Consider the following 22221-nt stretch of genomic DNA (forward strand, 5'->3'; position numbering starts at 1 on the left):
ATCTTGGTGATCAGCCGCAGAAACTTAATGGTCCAGGCAGTTTTGTTCAATCTTGGTAATCAATCTCAAAGAGCTGATAGTCCACACAGTCTTGTCCAATCTTGATGATGAACCTCAGAGAGCTGGTGGTCTAGGCAGTCTTGTCCAATCTTGACACTCAGCCTCAGAGAGTTGGTAGTCTAAGCAGGTCTGGTTCAATCTTGATGATCAGCCTGCAGAGTTGGTAGTATAGGTGGTCTTTCCTGGTGGTCAGCCACAGAGGGCTGGCAGTCTAGGCAAGTCTTGTCCAAACTAGATGATCAGCCTCAGAGAGCTGGTGGTCGATCTAGGCAGTCCTGTCCATTCTGGGTGATCAGCCTCTGAGAGCTGCTAGTCTACAGAAGTCCTGTCCAATCTTGGTGATTAAGATCAGAGGGATGGTAGTTCAGGCAGACTTGTCCAATCTTATTGAGTGATTAATCTCAATGCCGGTAGTTCAGGCAGGCTTGAGCTGTTCAGGTGATAAGCCTCATAACTATTATTTCAAGCTATCTTGCCCAATTGTGCAAATGAGTTGCAGAGCTGGCAATTGAGGAGGTCTCAGAGAATTTCAGTTATCAAACTCAGAATTAGTGGTCCAGGAAGTCCATGAATCTCTTGGTGATTACACTGCGATCTTGGAACCACAGTAGTATTAGCTTGTCGTGGCAATCACCCTCAGAACTGGGGGTCTTGACAGGACAGTTCAGTCCTGATGATAAGTCTTAGTACTGGTAGTTCAGGTAGTCTAGGCCAATCTCAGTAATTGGCTGCAGAACTGAAAGTTTGGGTACTTTTATCCTGTCTTGCATAACGAACCATTTAGAACTGTGAGTCAAGATAGTCCAGACCACTTTGGGTGTTCCAGTCTGGGGCCTTCTCGAATCCATTGCGGCCAAAACGGTGGTCTTTGACTGCTTCTTCTACCTCCTCCAAAGTGGTCATGACAAAGTTTCCTGGATTTGAGAACAAAACAAAGCAGTAACTATTAAAAACCTGGAGTGAATTGCACATTTCATGACAACAAGTGATAAACCAAACAGGCATACATGTTAACAATGTCCTTTGGAAAGTAAATTGACAGTTAAACTTCTTTGGTATCGGCCACAAGATGACTGTTGCTACAAAATATGATGCTATGACAGGGCAATTGGTAACTAGAGGAATCAGGTGTGTTCACCAGAATAAGGCACTCACTGAATGTCTAGCTGGATTCAATAAAATACTCAGCTCTGAACCACTTCTATCATGTTGGAAAGAAGATGCAATGTTAACTCCATGAACACATTGACTGTTGACTCATGGCTCCATTTTGTTCCTCACAGAGCAATTGGACAATCATACTGAGTTCATCATGTGCAGAAGAAGGAAAGACAGGAAGAGGAAAAACTGTCAAAAAAGCTTTGTGGAAGAAAGAGATGGGCTCAGTCTTCCACCTTATGTAAGACTCTTTACTCTTCGCTATCCAAATAAGAAGGACAAGATATTCCACTTCAGGGAAAATACTGCTCCCCTCAAAATTAATCCCTAGTCCGAGATAAACAATCTAAATTGACTGGTAACCAATAAAATGAAACTGGTAGAGCCAATCTAGCTGAATGTTTTACTCCTCCATTATGCCGGCTGCGACAACGTCCAGGTTATAAAAAGGGTGGCATTCCAGACGCACATAATAGGCGAGCAATTACATTCGACCACAAGGGTGGGGGGAAGAGAAATATTCTGATAGCATGCAGTGTGACTTGAATCATGATGATTTTGTAGCCACCATCTCACACACAGGCAATGTCTCTTGGAACCCTCCCCTCCCTGCCAATTCTCTGCCACCCAGGGGTTAGTTGCAGGTCCTTAACAGTGGCAGATTAACAATGACTTTAGTTAGAATTAAGTGGACGTTGTACAATTGACAGGGCTGGCACAAATGGGAAGAAAATTGCTTATGAAGGTGCGGGTGCTGATGCAATGATACAATTACAGACAAATAGTCGCTCCTTGGAGAGATTCATTGGACTTTGATTGCTTTGCCAATTGACTTCTTCAGGGGGAGAATTCTATGAAGAAAACAATCAATGAAATTTACAAGGGAGGAAAAATGAAGAGAAATGGAGTGGTTAAAGAAAAAGATACAATGAAACTGGAGGCAAAGAGAAGACTGTGACAAACTTAGACAAGGGAATTTAACCATTAAAACCGATTATCCCAAACAGATAAATCAAAGAGGAAAAAGATGGATCTAAATACTTTGGATGAATGCACTAATACAATCTGTGAGCAAGTATGATAATTTTTCTGGTTTTATCAGAAAATATTACCTTAAATACCATGTGAAGAAATATCATTATGTGGCATTTGGAAGGAGGCTTGTCCTAACCAGGGTCACAAAATCTGGGCACATCTGCAATTTAGAAAAGTCAACATACAGAACGACCCTTTGTTGAATTGGGATATCATGGAAATAAGAAAACAACCATAACAAACAAACAGATGCTTTCAAAATGTGAAGTGGGAAGACTACTACAGTCCATTGATAGTTCTTCTGAAATGTGCTTTTAAAACACACACACACACACACACACACACACACACAAATCTGGTGGCTTTCAAACACATTACATTGCAGTGTAGATTGATTTGGTGCATAATGTAAAAGTGGACATTTTCTGTGGTGTTGAAATTCTTTTTTTTTTTTTTCATTTCACACAATCAGAAACTAGCGCGAAAATAAAAGCATGTGAATATTTTAGCTTGCCATATGTTCCAGTAGTGGAAGTTTTGATACCACTGAATTAAAAACATGCGAAACTCATCTTACCAGGCCGAGCACGAAAAATCACTTGCGTGAAAACATCCACATTTACAGAGCAACTTGTTGCATGTGAGTCAATGCATACTTTTGTTATTTTCAATGTAGTTTGTGTACATGATTTGGCCATGTGGGTGAATACTTCCATCACAGACTTATGGTACCAAGTGTAAGGATCCCAAATGTGTCAAAAACAAAAGAAATCATTTATGCAATCTTCCACCGAGCACTGTTTGTATTGAACCAACATTTTATAAACAGTTCCTGGACTTCTTAAAGGTTCATTTTCAGGTGGAGCAATTTGGAACTTGTAATTGAGATAAAAACACAAGCTTACCTTACTGGTAAAATGTTCCCTGCTATCCATATCCTGACCTCTTTAATACATATGGAGAGAGTGGACACACATGGACTTTTAAAGCCGAGAACTATCTGCTATTGCTAATTTTCTCCCTTGTACTGTTCTGCAACTTCAGCTTTGTCTGGTCTTTCTCAAGCCTCTTTATCCATATCCATGTCATTTCATCTGATTCATGGGCTAGGTTTATCTTTTCCCTCCCCTCCAAAACTATATTGGTACAGCAGTCAAGTATGTGCCATGCCATATTTCAATGTACTCTCTGCCATTCCACACTGCACAGTTTGTATTGTGAGTATAAACCATCATTTTCTGTTATTTTGTACATTCTGATCTACACGTATGTGGAATTAAATGTTATCAATTTTATTGGTCAATCAATCAAAGCACCTTCATTCATGGAGAGGTTACTCGCAGTCATGCTTTAATGGTCTACCATGATCGTACTTGCTGGAATGCCTGGCACAGTTTACAGGCTGCTTTAGCAATAGGCCGTGTTGGAACCATATCTCTCCTGCTGCAATCTTTTATGAATACAGCAAACAAGAATAAAGACAGCATTCCTTCTAGAGGTTGCATGGCATTTGAACGAGATTTAAACTACGATATATACGTAAGTACAACATTGCGATCCTATCTTTAACCTCAGGACCCCTTACCATGTTGGACATATTAATCCCACTGCTAGACTTCTTTAATTGCCTTTACAAAGTTGCTTGATAGCATAATTGAAAATGTCTGACTGGTGTACGGCACAGATCTCTTCGATCTTATTATCCCATTTATCGAGACATTACATTCGCCCTACTTTTGTGGTTCCATGATTGGATTTGTGCCTCTAAAAAGCTTTCTCTTTATATTTGCCCCCAGTTATTATGTCTGAATCACTGCTTCTTGATCTGCAATCTATGTGACTCAAGTATGCTAACATAATAAAAGAGAAAATGTAGATTGCTTGATTGCTCTTCTAATTTCTCTCCTCTGATTGACCGGTAGAGTGTAAAAAAAAAAAAAAGTTGGATGTGGAAGAATTATCTATGCCTTCCCTTTCACTACCTGGGAGTCACAAATCATGATCTGGGACAAATGAGTATTGCGCAATATAATCAAGTGTTTGGTGGATTATTCTGGGGTGGCATCGTTTAAGGCTGGGCTGGGGCTTTTTTTTTTTTTTTTTTTTTTTTGCTGAATGCTTTATAATTGAGATTCCTCTCTGTCCTGCACATATTAAAGGGAAGATAAACCCCAAGAGCAATGTTGATTGAGTGAAAGCAGCAACATTAGTAGAACACATCAGTGAAAGTTTAAAGAAAATCGGACAATCGATGCAAAAGTTATGAATTTTTAAAGTTTTGGTGTTGGAACCGCTGGACGAGGAGACTACTAGAGGTTATGACGTATGAGTGGACAACAATACCAAGAAAATATAAAGAAAATTCTACAAAAATCCATTTTTCATGAAAATTACAAATTCCATCAACTTGATATTGACATATGTTAGGGGTAGCAATTATTCCCCCTGCTTTCTGAAAGAGGTTGGTCCATTGCTCCTTCATAATTCTAGAAAAGTGAATTTTTGTTGAATTTCCTTTATATTTTCTCTGTATTGTTGTCCACTCATACGTCATATCCTCTAGTAGTCTCCTCATCCAGCGGTTTCAACACCAAAACTTTAAAAATTCATAACCTTTGCATCGATTGTCCGATTTTCCTCAAACTTTCACTGATGTGTTCTACTAATGTTGCTGCTTTCACTCAATCCACATTGCTTTTTGGGTTTACCTTCCCTTTAAGGGCAACGATACACAAATAGTCATCTCTCTTTTGCCAAAGAGTGTTACATGCGACTTTCTATACAGTTATGCCTGATGGATGAAGAGGTAGAGTGATTTACCATAATCCAGTTTTCTGCAAATCTGCTTGCCATACATGCACTACCCCTCTCGTCACTTCAAGTCACATTTTCGTTCATCAGGGCTACAATGTCTGGCCAAGCTTCACTTCACCAAATTATTCAATATTATAACATGGGCTTTAGAATCTCTGCAATCTGATTGGTTGATTGTCATGCACTGATTTTTTACCGATCCACACACTGAGCCAAGCGCCTGGTAAAATCCGAACGCATGGCTAAAAGTCTTGTATAGTGCTGTAGGTGTACCCGTACCAGACGCATGATGCGGCAAATGGCTGCATTTCATGAATTTACGGGCCCATTTTCTAACACAAATGATGCACAGGCCTATTTCGTGGATCAGTGAGAATTGGATGCTCTTGTTAACTTTGGAACAGTCTAAAACCCACTCACTGTGCTTGTGGGTTTATATAGTTCCAAAGTTAAACTCAGGCATCCAATTCTCACCGATCCACTCTGTCCAATGCATAATTTGTATACTGTTGTGCCTGCCTTATCTCATACATTGTACCTGTACATGTACACACTTTGCAATCACACAACATGTGAAATACTCATTGGTCTTGCAGCAAGTTCCAAGGGCCAGCCTGAAAGTTAATTTCACCCTAATAACTGTATCTACTATTAGGAGTTTGGCCGGCTTAGTAGCCCCTACAGATGACCATAAAAGGACCACTCATGGCTGAGGTCATGTGCTTGAAGTTATTTTACAGTTTGCAAGTAGGATTGTTTGTTAGTTTGTTTGTTTTTGTTTGTTCATTTTCCATCTGAGAAGATGGATGCAAGTAGCCCATATTCAGCTATGCTAAGCTGGTCTTCTATGGGGTCCAGTTGGATATGAGGCGGGATTGGTGGCTATGAGCATTACGAAGTGGTAATGATAATTTTTCACCCTCCCCCATGATTTCTGAAAATGGATGGAGCATAATGCTTGTCATCAAGTGATAATTAAGGGGGGAGGGAGAGGGGCAGAAGTGAGGGTAGGATGAGGTGTGTGAGCTGTAAACTAACTACCATAGAGATAAATTGTGAATGTATGTCTAGCTGCACCTTGCACCACAAATGCAGTGATCAATGGGTACCCCTTTCACGTTAATGCCCCAGTCACATAGACATCCAGGATCACCCCGGACCACCCCGGATCTGATCCGCGGAGAGATCCGTGTTGACGCCGGGAGGCCAACACGGCAACTTTTGGAGGTCAAAAACATCCGGCATCATCCGCGGACTGCCGTGTTGGCAGAGCAATCCGGGGTAGTCTGTGTGGCTGCCGTGTAGCTGCCGTGCTGATCCGTGTAGATGTCGTGTTTGTCCGTGTAGACGCCGCGCTCTTGAGTTTATACCGGAACTTTACCATGAGAGCATCTAAAAAGAAGGGTTGTCAAGGTCATGTCGGGTAAATTACCCAGCTGATGGTTAGGGTAGATTTTGGCAAACATCATTGCAACAACATCAGAGCAACATAGTGCGAGGACCATCTTAACAGGTAAGGCCCCCCCCCCCAAAAAAAAAAAAAGAAGATTGCCTGGACATTGTCGCCGTAACTCTGATTTAAAAGGCTCTGCTAAAACGAGACTTTAGTGTTTATGTTCTATCCATGGTTAACAAAGGTAATCAACAAAGTTTGTGTGACCTCTCAATGAATAATATTCCCCCTCATCTTCTGGGTCAACATCCACTGGGTGCCGTAATGCTGGGTTTTTAGCTAGTGCTTTAGTATGTATTTATGCCGGGTCTGCGGCCTAATCATCAAGTAGGACTCTTGCTTGAAAATTCAAACTTTAAGATTAAGGTGTCCTCTGGATGCGCTTGACAGTTTAAAACTACAAGCTAATCATCAAAGGTTGGGTGAATGTAACTACTGAGAACTACAGTGGCACATTTTCAAGTGATAAAATGGAATTAAATGCATGGGCACAACCAATAGCAAGTCATGTACATCTTTCCAGGTGGTATCTAGTCTACACAAATAAATTTGTCTGCTCTTAAGATCTAAACAGATGTATAAAGCTTCAACAACGAAAAATGAATAAAGCTTTACAACACCTTCAAGCATAGACAAACGATCTTTCACGCCAACAGAAATTACATCTGTAAAAAAAAAAAAAAAAAAAAAAAAAAATCATGTATAGAAAAAAAAATGTAACAAAATAAACATGTTTATGCCTTGGTGATGAGGAATGTGTGGAGACATGCACTTATTGTCATAGTTCCAAGAAAATATGGGCATGAAATAAATCTTGTTTCCAGACAAATAAACTCTGTGAAGCTTGAATAGAAAAAACATGACATCAATTGCATTGGTTCACAGTCACTGGTAAAAGGTAATCTGACATACTATTTTTTTTTTTTAATTTTTTTTTTTTTTTTTTGTCCTCAGGACCACAGCCAGTTTGGGGTGCCATTCAAGTATTGAATTATTGCAACCTGTAGAAAATGTCTGCCCATCTTCACAGCTTGGGTGGGTTTCATGGCATGAAGAAGTTTCAGGTAGATATTGGAAGTTTGACAGCCATAACACTGACTGCTTAGCAAACCTATTTTCTGTATTTTCTTGAAATTAGCTATAACTTCATAAACCTCTTGATTAGATTGTATTGAGGTTGAATAGTTTGATGATTTCAAGGTGTCATACATATATTGTGCACTTTGTAGAGCCCCTTTTCCATAGGGTACAAAGTGCTTCATACATATACATTGTATGTGACAACATATGAAACATGATAAACTTGCATAACATTACTGAAATAAATGGGATTTCAAATGCTTTTTTTAACAATAAATTGAAAGATTTATTCGCTAATGAGTAGGGTAGGTAGTGAACTAAAAGTCACTTGAAGCAAAAGAACTTTATCATTATATCACATTAGTTTGACATCAATGTAGGACAGCTGAGTGGTCTACAAACATGAACCCGAAACATTTCGCGGTATTCTACAGAAAGCAAAATTAATCTCCCTTGCAAGCAGGACGAAAGATTTGACTCGTGCAGGCAATTATCGCTGCTAGCCTTCAATATGTCATACAGCTATTGCGATGGAAGATGATTCACAGTGATACACACAACAAAGAGGGCATTGACGGGATACAGTTGACGAATGGAGGGCTTTCTATCTTGTGGTGTGATTCACTCTTTAATTGAGATGGGGGAGGATGGAAGAAAAAAAAATGAAAACATATCAGTCATTGCTCGACAGCTTGAAGGGGGAATCACACACAAGAAGATCTGTCTGGATTTAATCAGTCTAAATGTGGATGGATTACATACTCATTCTCCCACCTTATACACAACATAATCCCACCGTGAGCAGAAAAATCTAGCAGAACACAAGACCACTGTGTGGAGATCCAGAATAACTCCACTCAAGTTATATACAAAGCTGTGAATCAAGAATTTCTCTTTGAAAGCGTGTTTTGGCAATTACTGTGGATTGGAAGGAGAGTAGCTGTCTTTAAGAAGCAACATCAGGCTGGCAGGTTAAAAGATTTTTTTCAACTATCTGGGACAGCTTTGATTTTTCTTACGATGCACATAATCCGGAGAAAAGCCACTTAAAATTTGGGACAGATCCTGAATAGTTTGCATAGGAGTGACTGGAAGGAAATATACGTCAAAAGATGACAGAAATCATACCATTTCCAGAAATCTGTTTGCTTACATTTTAGCCCAATTATGCACCCATTCTTGGAGTTGGGAGTGGGAAATCTAATATGGATGGGATGTACAGGGGTGTCAGTGGCCTATGGATTGGGAAAAGTGCATATGGAACCTAAAGTTTCTCAACATTAATAATGCAGGCTTAACCACAGTAAAAACATTACATAGCAAACTGATGTTTGTCTGTCAACTTAAAATTTGCCTGAACTTTGTTACTTTTTCCCTAATATCCTCTTTTAGCCATCGATTTGCCATTTTCCGTATATTCATATATCCTCAGTGAGTTTGAGTGCAACTATAAGTGGTAAAAATGGGCTGGTATATCCAGTATCTCACAAAGTACTGGATATCCTGTTCAGGATTGCTTCACGGATATGTAACATTCAAAATACAGATGACACTGAACTGTCCCTGCACAGATATCTAACTTTCAAAATACTGATGAAATTGTAATGTCAGCACATACACTGCTCAGATCTTGGCTCAGTTTTCAAAATCAAATCTTGGAAACATCTGTGGAACATTTGATGCAGAAATTCCATGTGGGTTTTCCCCCCATTCAATGAAAAGCAGCAAAGTGAATGCAGCTTGTGGCCTTCTGTCCACCCTAGACAAACTAATTGATGATAATTAACAACTGGTACAGATGATCAAAATCAATAACCATTCAGAAGCACACAAGCCTCATTATTCTGGGATTTTCCTCTGACAAGATTTCTCAAAGACTTCTGCCTAATCACATTCCAAACACCTCCTCATTGCAAAGCCTAATCCGGCATTAATCCCAGATCAAAGGGATTTCACCTGCACCCAAGGACTGGGTGAAACCTTACTGGGGTTCATTTGATCATCTTGAATATCTACCCTGAGTTCAGTATTTTCCTTCCTTCTTTTGTTATTACAATCACCACACTGAAAACACACACAAACATAGTCACACATACACACCCACACAAACACATACTGGTACGTATACATAAATCTAACAAACAACAGTTTGGTTCTGGCTTTTGCTGAAACCAATTCGTCGCCGGTCACACGAACCGACGAATCCCTCAGGTTTGCATAAGAATGACAATTCGAGAAAATCGCGTTTGAAGTTAACCCATTTTTGACTTATGGTTGCTACACTTTCATGTCTATAATTTCCAATTATTTTTGTAGTACATCAGGCTTCAATTCTTGCTCTAACTTGTGAAGTTTCTATCGAATTGTACTGTAAACAAATAAGCGGGAAATCGTCAAAGAGCTGCATGCATGTATTTTCGGTCTGCAAAGAACGTTGTCATTTTCCATATGTGTCCATATGTACATGTACATTGAGCGTTGTTATTGTCATGTATTACATAGTACGCGCACTGTGCGCGCGGTCAATGAACTGTTGAATCTCAAAAACTACACGCAAGTCAATGCGCACTGATTCGTCGGTTCGGTGGCCGCGCGTACTAGTACGCGCGGTCACCGAACCGTCGAATCGCCTGATTGTTTAACACACGCGTCTATGGGGAAAACAAATAATTTTCACAAATGGAATTACATACTTCTACAAAAGTGATAACTACGTAAAAATTACACCGAATTACACACTGAGAATTTCAGAATATGTAGTATGGAATGTCTACTATCGAAATGATTGAAAATCTCAAAATCGAAAATTTGACCCAAAATCGAGTGATTCGTCAGTTCGTGTGACCGGCGACAAATTGTTACATCTATATTCAGCTCCTGCTTTACAATGATTATCCTCTGAGACTTATTGATTTCATACACTCGGCTGATGACATAACATAAATAATTCAGTTTCATTTCTCGAAATCTGAATAATTATGATGTTGCCATATGAGTTTATACAAAAGATCATAAGTAGAAGTAGGGTGTTCTAGAAATGCAATTTTATTTTTACCTCACATACATATCTAGTGTAGATTATATTGTCAGCTTAGAACAAGAAGGGCGATATTGCAAATTGGGGGGGGGGGGGTATTGAGTTATTGGTGTCAAGTTGTAGAGCTTGATGTCCTCTACATTATGGTGTAAATTTGTAATTATTTTCATTTTCAGTAAAATGTTCAAAATCAAAAACAACAAGGGTGCCATTTCACATAATATTTTGAGCAATGCTGATAACTCACCCACTTTTGATTGAACAAACTACTGTATACGCCATATATTTCGCGAGTCCAAATTTTCGCGAATCGGGACTTCCCGACAATTTCGCGAGTGGTTAAATTCGCGATCATGGAGTCCTGTACTGAACAGAGAAATGTGAATGCATTCGTCACATTCATATCGGCACCAGTGTTAATATTTTCGCATGTTTTTAATTTCGCAAACAGCAGCTGACTCGTGAAATTCACGAAAATAAAAACCTTGCGAAATATTTGGCGTATACAGTATTAATTTCATGACAATTGATTTTTTTATTTCTATTTATGCTCAAATCTTAGAATGCAATAGTGCCCTTCTGGTTCTCAGTTGATATGTGACAACCCCTCCCAATAAAAGTTAAATCAATAGATATATAAAAAACTAAAATATAAATCAAATCATCAAGTTGTTGCTCTTGTGCATTAGGGATGCCTAATCTTTAAGAAGCAAGGAGGTGACTTTTTTGTGGTCATCCATGTTCTTGTGTGTGCATTCAAGAGGGACAGTGTGGCAATACAGTACACGTTGGAATTGCCATCATTGTATTCCAATCAAGGTGTCTGAGCCCTTGATAGCTAGTTTGCAATCAACCTCTGCTTAATTGAGTTTTGATGAGGTATCACAAAACACTGGTGAGTTGATTAAAACAGCGTAACAGAAAAAGAGACAATGGGTAAGGGGACTTCTTCAAGAAAAAGGTAAGAGTTGCATAATCAGATGATGAAGGCAGTGTATTGTAATAGCAAAGGTAGTTTTATCCTACCAAATCACTGAAAAGGGGAAAGGATGTCAACAAGAACTATTTTACTGAATTAACACACACACATATACAAAATATAACAGACATACCAGTTACACATATGCCTATCATTATGCATGTGTAATTAATACAAAGCAAATTTGTTTCCTAGCTAAAATAGTCAGTGATAATATGTATGTTTACTTAGTTCTCATGGATGTAAGAATGGTTATGGTATTAGTTTAGAAAAAGATTTAATTCATATTTTACATGTAAACAGTAAATGAACATGAATATTAGTGCAGAGAAAATCATTACCTTAGCTTTCATTATGATAAGAGAACATATCACACCAATATAGTTTAAGATTAATTTGCAAGGACTGATATTTTCCCTCTTGAATTTGGCATTAGGATACTGATCAATATGAATGGAATATGTGTATGAAGAGATCCTATTTGTCTGTAATACACAAGGTAAAAATTACCGAGGGAATTAAGAGAAACACATGATTTATATGTTTGAAATAGATATGTTTGACTTTTAACCCACCCACCCCCTCCCCCACCCAAAAAAAAAGAAAAGAAAAAAAGAAATAAGATGGAGATAAAATATCACTCATGAATTGAAGCAGTTCTGTCCACCTTTCATCAAGCAGGAAAATTCACGCAAGGGGAAATTTGCTGAAACTAAGCTGATTTTATGTATCCTCTTTTTTTTTTTCTCGAATGAGTTGATAAATGCATGGGAGAACAAAATAGGGCACTCAGGAAGAAGATCACATGGTAAGATACACCCTATCAAAATGAAATCCCATCTCTTTTATAGGAAAGTTCAATCATGAAGATAACCAGAACTACATTCAAAGTATCCGTTGCTTGATCGCATTGTGTTCCAATTACTATGTCTACTCAAAACATTGACAACCATGGAGCGGTAATAAGATAATGCTTAAGCTTTCACCTCATCCAGAGTTAATCGTGTAAACAATTGGCCTTATATATCAAAGCTTTGTAAAAAGAACATTTTAGTCATAGACTCTGCCCACAAGTTAATGTAAAGGATAGCATGGTATCTAATAGAGCTGGTAAAGCTTATCTTTTCTCATGCATCTACTCTGCCTCATATCGCACCATTGAATGTTCATTAGGATGTCTGTGGAAAACAAAAAAACCCAAAACAGGTAAACCATGATTTTCTGGTGAACACCACACCATTAAAGGAAGCTAGCATCCAGTGCATTCACTGCTCTTTAGATCACTAATCCTATGTTTTTTCAACTGATGGATGTGGTTTCTGCATCTTTACTTCATCCTCACTTCATCATCCCCTGCCTAATCTTGCCCTAATCCTGGCGCAGAGAAACAACAAATAATCAAAGTGAACGCAAGAGAATCTTACAATCGCTGGCGCTGGGTTTATGTAAGATTGTAAGATGCATGTGAACAGAAACGGGGGGGGGGGGGGGGGGGGGGTCTCACCTCAATATTGCAATAAATTATTTTCCACACTTTCTTGCAAATCATACAACACCTAAAAAGAATATAGCTATCCCATTGGTCGATTGCCCATCACTTGATATTTAGTTCTATCGCATGCTGTGGCTGTCAGCCGTGCAATGTTGTTTTCAAGAGCAAAGATGGAGAGCGCGTTTGGTGAAAATCCATCATGGAGTTTCAAGAAAAAGTTGAAAATGTTAAAAGTTTATGCACAACAGACAATGGACAACAGGCAATGATTAGTGATTCCAATTGCTCACTTGAGCTTTTGGCTCAGCTCACCTAACGAGGGGCAAAAAACAACACAGAAAAAGGAGAAAACCTAAATGCCTGAATCTGAATGGGACAGAAAGCCTTAACTCAGCAAAAAAATAGGCACATTTGCTAAATATTTTGTATCACAGACACAAATGTATACAAATGAATTAAATACACAAACACATACTGGAACTTTTTTGGCGTGTCTGCATTTTCTGTTGTTGTTGCTATGTGTGGTGTTCACGTACAATGTAGTTGTACTGCTATGACTTTTCACGTTAAAAGAGCAAAATATCTTACTCATGAATATAAATCTGTCAAAAACCTTTGATTTGTAATGCATAAGTACACATACAAGATTCCATCTCCTCCCCCCCCCCCCCCCCCCCCAAATAGCCGCAGCAGGAGAGGCTGTGAAGATAGTAATATCCTTTCACATCATATAATCACTGGAAAAACATTCTAAATTCTCAATCACCTACCGGTGCCTACTTTACCTACAAGCAAGAAGCCAGAAGATAAATCACCCTCTGGGTGAAACATAAACGTCACGGCCCGAACAATAGGGAGTCATGCACTGGTGGTTTTAATGTCGAGGAACATTATCCCCTCAAAATGGGGGCAATTTCTCCGTAAAACTGTAAAGTTTCTGATCCGGCACAAAAGAGGTCGCATCACAGAACTGTATCCCTGGGGTGCACATCTTCAAGGCCTTCTAAAACAGGATTTATACCTGACATAACCTTTTCTTGTTTGCTTGTTTGTGTGTGTGTGTGTGTGTGTGTGTGTGTGTGTGCGTGTGTGTCTTATAACGTATAAACACCCACACACATATACACAAAGGTATCCCAACTCTACCATATTATGCCCTATTTCAAATTATTGCATTCAACACAAGTTTCACACAAAATTTGATTCATAGGTCTGTTTGTATTGATTGGTGCCATAACTTTGACAATTTGTCATTTATTTGTGTGTTTTGCTATTTTTAAAAGCTACATGTACCCTTGATTTCAAGTGCATACACTCCGGTACTTCTTAATAAAATTATCTCATCAAGTAATGCACACACACACACACACACACATACACAAATCTAAATGACAGGATAAGATGTTCAATTATCATTACAATTCACTCTCATGATATTCAGATATCAAAATGGAAATGATGAATATTGGGTAAAGAAGAGATCCAAATCTAGAAAGACCAAAAAAAGAAAAAAAAGAAAAAAAGAAGAGACTGTGAAAATGTATATAATATATATATATATATATATATATATATATATATATATATATATATATATATATATATATATATATATATATATATATATATATATATATATATGTATATATATATATATATATATATATATATATATATATATATATATATATATATATATATATATATGAAGGGGTCGGTGCAATATAGTGCTAACCCACACTTTTGTCAAAATTGAGTTACATGCATTTTCATAATCCTTAGCCTTCACTCTAACCTTCGTGAAAATATCATATTTGAATTCAACCTATAAGATGGTAAAAATGCATGCATTCATGTTCTATTAATGTACAATGTATGGACTTTCCAAACATTCAACGGCGATTATCTCAAAATGACTATTGTGTGGGTTAGCACTATATTGCACCAACCCCTTCATAAATATAAATAATGATACATTCATGCATTGGCCTAAGAAAAAACAGGAAAAAAAAACCCACAAAAACCCTGCTTGCAACATTACAATGAAAAACCTAGAAAAGCACTATGAGAGCGCAGACCTCCGGCAAGCAGCTACTTTCCAATGATGATCTCGCTCTTCCGTAGAGATCAGTGATTTCCACCCATATGTATGCATGCTGAAAAATCGTCCGATATCTCAATATAGAAGCCTTTGTTACGTCATAAACCCTCAGCTGTGCGGCGCGCCTCGCCCTAGCAGAAACTAGAGCACGCACTTTAGTGCGCGTATGAAAACCTCAAAAATGCGCAGCTTGAACTCCCAAGTTCATTGACCTTTCCTGCCAAAATATCGAAAATCCTTCATAAAATCCATAAAAATTTCTGGTCCACTACCAAAATTAATAATCATCTGTTCCTTGTGTCATTCTCAACCTTTCCTGCAAGTTTCATCCAAATCCATGCACAACTTTTTGAGTTATTTTGCACACGGATAAACAAACAAACTAACTAACTAACAGACAAACCAACGGTAACAAAAACATAACCTCCTCCCTTGGCGGAGGTAAAAATACAAAATTATACAATTCAATCAAGAAATGCAAAAAAAAAAAAATTATACAAACATGAAAATGTCTTGACAAACTACATGTAGGCCCTCCATATGTATGACGCCTTTATGTATACCTGCAAAAACACATTTAATAAAATTTGATTAAAATAACAAAAACCACATGACTAACAATCCAGTTACAAGACTTAGACCCAATTTCAAAATTCTTATTGGACAACATGACTACATGTATTTAATGCCGGACCCTCTGAAAATTTTTATTTTGGGCCAATCTCCATTTCCCCTTCTGATATTCAATCTGTGTGCTAGAGAGCCGCATTCAACAAGGTGTCAAATTTTACCATTGTCGTCATAGGTGTGCCATACTGTGATGTACGACAAAGCCAAGGGGGGTAGTAACCTAATCACTGGACAAAGGCATGGTACTCCAAGTGGCTTAGTCCCACTAATTGACTTTGAATGGACTTACTGGCTTTACTGGACTTGACACTCCAAGCCCTAGAGAATATCACCCTCTGCCTAATACCTGCAAACAAAGAACCAGCAAAAGCAGTTCTGTGAGGAAGAAAGGGATTACATCTTGTGAGTAAGCCCTTGTTAATTAAATTCATCTCAATCTTTATCAAGGGCCTGCTTTCTCTTTTCAGAAAGACAGCTCTAGTCTTCTCAGAAAGAGATTTACATCCTCTTTCCCTTTGTGATGCTTTGTATACAGAGGATGAAGTGGAAAAACTATTTATCCACAGTGCTCTCATTTTGGGGATACATGAATCGCCCTGTTTACGTTTCCCCAACCCCTTCCCAATTTTGATACATACACTATAATTTTCTAGTAGAACTACTTGTAGTTTTCATACCATGATAGCTGAGCCATGTTGTTGCAAACTAGTAAATTAAGTTTGTTACAAACTTGGAGTACTCTAAAGTAAGACTCACAGTTTTTTTTTTTCTTTTTTTTTTTGCTGCATGAAAATTTTGCCACGTGAAATTATTGCAAAGTGCCACTGGAAATCAATGGATATAATGCAGACAAGAACTTTTGTGTGCATTTTAATTTTGAGAATCTTGACTCTCACAAAATTCATTACACTTAAAATGCACCCGAACTTTTCTGGTTCTGCATGTTTCACACAGCATGAATCTGGCCTGTAATAACCTTCAAGCCTGAAGGACGCAGGAAAACCAGAAGTAAGAAGAAAATATGCAGTTTGTGAACTTTTGTGTTCCTCTCCAGCCACAATATTCCATCAATACCTGCTAAATTACCTTGTCTCTACGCCAGTGAATCGCAGCACAGATAAATCCTACTTGTAAAGCATTATCATCGAGGCATTAATAACACAATTGAAATCAGAATGGATTCCCCTACACCAGTCTTACAACAGAGCAGTGTTTCTTAAAGGCATAATTTACCTTTTGCAGATGAAACAAAAACCCAGCTTTGCTGCTTCAAAATAGTTCTTAAACGTGCATTAGGGAAAGAAACAACCAATGTAAAAATTTGAAGCAGTATAATCAATGCTAAGTATTGTTAAATATACGAAATGTGATCAATAGTTATAATAAAATTGATCTAGACTAAACCGTCTACAGTTATGGTTTAATGAGAAACACAGGGATATCTCCCTATATTTTAGGTTTTATTGCAACATTTTTATATGATAGGATGTTTTGTGATACAACTGACCTACATATATGCATCAAATGTGATAATTTGAAAATTTTTAAAATCACTGTTCCCAAAGGTAAATTGTATCTTTAACCAGTGGGCCGCAAAGCTCTCACAGCTGGGCCGTGATATCTTCCCAAAATAAAAATGACAAAGATCTGTATTCCATCTATGCATGCAAACTGGGCCTCAAAAACTTTTGAAGAGGCCAAAGTGGACCTCAGATTCAAAAAGAAAAAAAAAAAAAGAAAAGAAAGATGAGAAGTGTGGGCATAGAGTATACCAGGTACAGTAGTACTGAATATAATAAAAGAGTAACAAATGGTATATTGCAATAATATCATAATATGCTCTTTTGGTATTATGTGTTTAATGTTTACATTGAAACCAGTCTGGCATTTCCTGCTAGATGCTTGTTTGGATTGGTCCTTTCAGATGTCAACCTACAGAACTATTTACTGTACATCGGAAAGGTGATTCTTTTGATGACCCAGCAGAAAAGAAAGGGGAAAGAAAAAAAAAAGAGGAAAGAATAGCAGAATATGTCTATCAAAGCCATCAGGCGGATAACCTAGATAGCCATCTCCGCAATGCTATGCTCCAGAAACCGTGTATTGGCTGCAGAACGTAAATATTCTCATTAGATTTTTTCTGGTGGCAGTATACCTTTGTGGCGAGCAAGGACTTTTGTCGAACTCCAGAGATCAAATCGTAAGAAAGAGGTAGCAAACAAAGGGTCACGGTTAAGTATATGAATGGCAAAAACTTCTCTTCATTTTATTTTTCCCCCCAAATTTCTGCATTCTGTAGTACAGAGACCAGGATGATCTTAATCTGGAAGATTTGCATCTCATGTTTACAAATACTATTGCTGAATAGAACTTACAATAATTGCTGAATATTGTTCCAGGAATAAACACAGCAACAATGCACTGCATATCCCGCAAGATGGCCAAGATAAGGAGATATTAACATTGATACATGAAGGCTTTGAATACGGAAATAGCTAAAGGGAAAATAAACAAACCAGTAGATGGAAAAAAAGTTAAACTAGAGGTGTCCTACTTTTCTTTTTGTTTGCTCTGACTTATACTTAAAACATTTTCATCTTGTTTAAATACTAGTGTATAAGTATGTTAGACATAGAAGACAAGTAGTTTCTCTCGTCAAATATGAATGCCATATTCAAAGTATTATACCTATCACTCTATCTTTCTCTATTTATTTATTTATTTATTTATTCATTTATTCATTCATTCATTCATTTATCTATCTATTTGTTTATTTATGTATTTATGTACAAGTGTGTATTTATTTTTCTATCTATCTTTCTATCTATCTATCTATCCACCAACCTACATGTATATATGCATATTATGCTATAAAATACTGATCAGGATCTAGGGCATTAAAACCTGTAGTTGTGTAAACCTCGTTCCTTTCATTTCACTTTCAAGTAACAAATAGTTTAGAGGATGACCTGGCAAAATAACTGTACAAGAAGGATCTTCTGAAAGTGTGTAACAATGTGATAATCCCCATTCATTCATGTTGCTTTGATCTTGCCTTCCCTCTGAGTCAAATGGACCAAGCCTTTTCACAAAAGGGTCCATCAAGTGGACCTAACTGGACCACAAGAAGAGAGGTAGTCCAGATTGCTTTGCAGGGCACAGAGGGAGGACAAGGGACTGCCAGTGGCTTAATTTCAGCTCATCAGTGATGAGAGGGAGGAGATTAAATGTGGTGAATAAAAGGTGATGCTGGTGCGATCTGGGTATAACCATAGAACTAATACTTTTGTGTTTCATTACACGAGGATTAAGGGGCTTGCTTTCATGCTTGGAATGCTGAGGTTAATATGGTTCCCCTTCTCTAAGGTGGCAAGGCAATTACTGAAGCCACCTAGGGCTTAACTAGAAGGATTTAATTATCACAGGGAAAAGTGCCTATGGATTGATGGAACACTGCCTGAATCTTTGATCGTCCAAGGATTTGGGGGATTCGCATGAGACCTTATCAAGCTGGTGCTTTTTTGTTTACGGCTTGGTCACTGTCACTGTGACAGAAATAGCACTTTTTTTTTTTTTTAACTCACTGTCACACAGCATTAATTTGGATTCTCGGCAAGGTATGTTAATTGGGGTTGTGTGAGCTCCATTATCACCCTTTGCTTCCTTACCAACTCCCGAATCCCCAATCAATTATGTGACTAGAACGTAAAACGGCAGTTCCAATCATCCAACGTTTCCTGTCACACTCTAAAGCCAGAAATGTTCACAGGCATGAAATTTTTGCAAATTTAGCAAGGAGCCAAGATTTGCAAATGTAAAATGCACCCAAAAGATTTTGTCTACATAAATGACCTGAATGCCAGTGAGAATTTGCAAAAATTTCATGCTACAGAAAAGGCTGTAAGCTCTGATTTGCGTGTTTAATTCCGCATAATCAAGACATCAACTACTAGAACTTGACTGGAACTGCGTACTTCTATTTTCATGCTGGTCCCTGGCTGCGAGAAATGCACAAAAATGTCAACACCACAAAATTTCACACCGCAAAAATTTCCACTTTTACAGTAATCCATTTCAGAAACATTTTGTGCTCAGAACTCACAAGGTTCACAAAGTCCCTTTCTTGTTTCTTTCATAGCACAATATGCCTTTTTTTGTCTCAATATGGTTATTCTGTAGCATCTCTGTGAGATAGATGTTGACCAGCAAAGCAGCACGTTTATTCCTGTGTCATAAATAGGAAGGTGATAATAAGGTCTTACAGATTCACAAACTTTATTTTTTTTCTTCTTTTAAACCTGTTTAGTTTGAAGCAAAATCGAGTGCATAAATGCTAAGATGTTGGTACATGATGAGTGGGAGTATAATGCCTTTGTGTATGTGTGTGTGTGTGTGTGTAAATGTGTGAATACAAACACATAGACTTTATTCAACTCTTGCCTTTGAGATAGTGTGTATATAAAAAAAGAATAAATTATACAGCATTTGAATACCTCATGCTCAATGAGCCCTGAATTGCTTGGAGTTTTCCCACCCATAATGTTTTCCCCTATCTTCCCCTGACACGCTGATGGCCTGGCTTGAGCTGGGTCATTTCAAGGCACATTACCCCATCAATGATCTGCGGCCATAATCCCCGATGAGATCTTCATCAATTATCTTTTTTTTTCTCTCTCCACTATCATATCTCTGAAAGGTTTAACAACACATATTGAACTGTGGAAAGTCAAGTCTTCCTGTGTCATAGAAAATATCCTATAGAACGGGGGGGGGGGGGGGGGGGGATGGGTGGGGGGATGGGGGGGATCCCTGCACAGTATTTCAGGACGGTGGTACTGGTCATACATGGTCATGCTCACTTTTTATTCCACTGCAGGGGTTTGCAATTACACTTTTGTATGCATTGTTCTCTCAAAAACATACACACTTTAAAAAAACAGGCTTTCAAGCGGGATAGTGTAAAAAAGTAGGAATAAAGTAGGAACAGAATCTCTGAAAAAGTAGGAAAAAGTAGGACATGAGAGGGAAAAAGTAGGACATTAGAAAAAAAAGTAGGAATAAATCAGGACATGTGCAGGCTTTTTGGAGTAGTTTTTGTCGATACTCACCAGAACTCTTGATGTTACAAATAAATCTTAATTTGTACTCACAACCCTGCTGCCTCAGCCTCACTTTTGCTCCTGGGAGAGCCTGAAAAATACAACAAAGGCAGACATTCATTAGAACAATGTCAGGAAACAAACACTTGCATGTTCCACCGTACAGGCGATATAAATCTTGATAACTTACTACAATACTTGCATAGAAAAGACATCATTCTGTGATTGACATGAACACCTTCCATATACAATAGTATGTGACCCTGCATCACAACACCAACAAAAAGTCGCTAGACATGGATTTTTAGTTAAGAGCAGATTCTGAAAGAGCAAACTTTAAGCTTTAAAATGATGTATAACTCAATTCAAATGGATTCTCCTAACCTATCCTAATATTGGAATGAAAGCACACACTCTGGAAAATGTGAACTGAGAAAAGGGGCTCTGAAGTATGGCGTCTTTTCAAGTGCTTAATCTTTATCAAGCCGCGCTAGCTCTGCAATGAATGGAACAAATAACAGGATGTTAACCAGTGGAGCAACAACAATGAAGAGATTATCTGATTAAGCTGTGCATGCTTTATTAATACATTCTGTAGATGATCGATGCCAATTTTCAAAGCAGTATCATCATCCTTTCTAAAGTTGTTGGAGTTGAAAGTTAAGAGTATGGACAGAGTTTTTAAGAAATGAAAAGAGGATTCTATGAGAAACACCTAATCACACTATTCTACCCAAAAGTGTTCCAGAAAAAAATTGCTAAAAACACAATTTCCCTTTCTTTTTATGATCCCAAGCTTAAGTATGATATAGAAGACTTGCTCTTTCAGAAACTATGAAAAACTCAAGATTGGCTGGGTTGGCCCGTATCACCTATTTTTAGTCCTAACACAAAGTCAGTGTGTGCAACTTATTGTTGGTTTTGTGAAGCACGGTCACATATCATCCCACAAAATATATGTCATTTAACATTCCATGATGTGTAAGTTATACATTAATGCCAAAGGTACGTTATACACTTGCATACTTAAAAGATGACATCTTTTATCTACATTCATTTGAATGTTTTGAAGTTGTGAAGATATGTGTTTCACTTCAAAATGTGAAAAAAGATTGGAAATAAGGATATTTGACAAAAGCAATTAAAAAAAGATGACACTTTTATCTACACTCATTTGAAGTTGTGAAGATATGCTTCATTTCAAAGTGTGAAGAAGACAGGAAATAAAGATGTTTGACAAAGCTATTCAAGTGATGCTCAAGACAAGGTTAGTATGCTTTCAA

At 37.8% G+C, this 22221-nt stretch overlaps 1 protein-coding gene across 1 annotated transcript in view; it reads right to left on the reverse strand.

The window, feature by feature from the left end:
• Nucleotides 1-814: 814 nt before the first annotated feature.
• LOC140235173 (uncharacterized) overlaps nucleotides 815-22221 on the reverse strand; it is a 94373-nt gene continuing 72966 nt past the window's right edge. Inside the window, exon 8 of the mRNA XM_072315208.1 lies at nucleotides 815-974. Within this exon, the coding sequence (XP_072171309.1) occupies nucleotides 841-974 (134 nt within the window). The 3' untranslated portion in view covers nucleotides 815-840. The remainder of the gene's footprint in view (nucleotides 975-22221) is intronic.

Source organism: Diadema setosum, chromosome 11 (assembly GCF_964275005.1).
Source record: "Diadema setosum chromosome 11, eeDiaSeto1, whole genome shotgun sequence".
Classification (NCBI taxonomy): domain Eukaryota; kingdom Metazoa; phylum Echinodermata; class Echinoidea; order Diadematoida; family Diadematidae; genus Diadema; species Diadema setosum.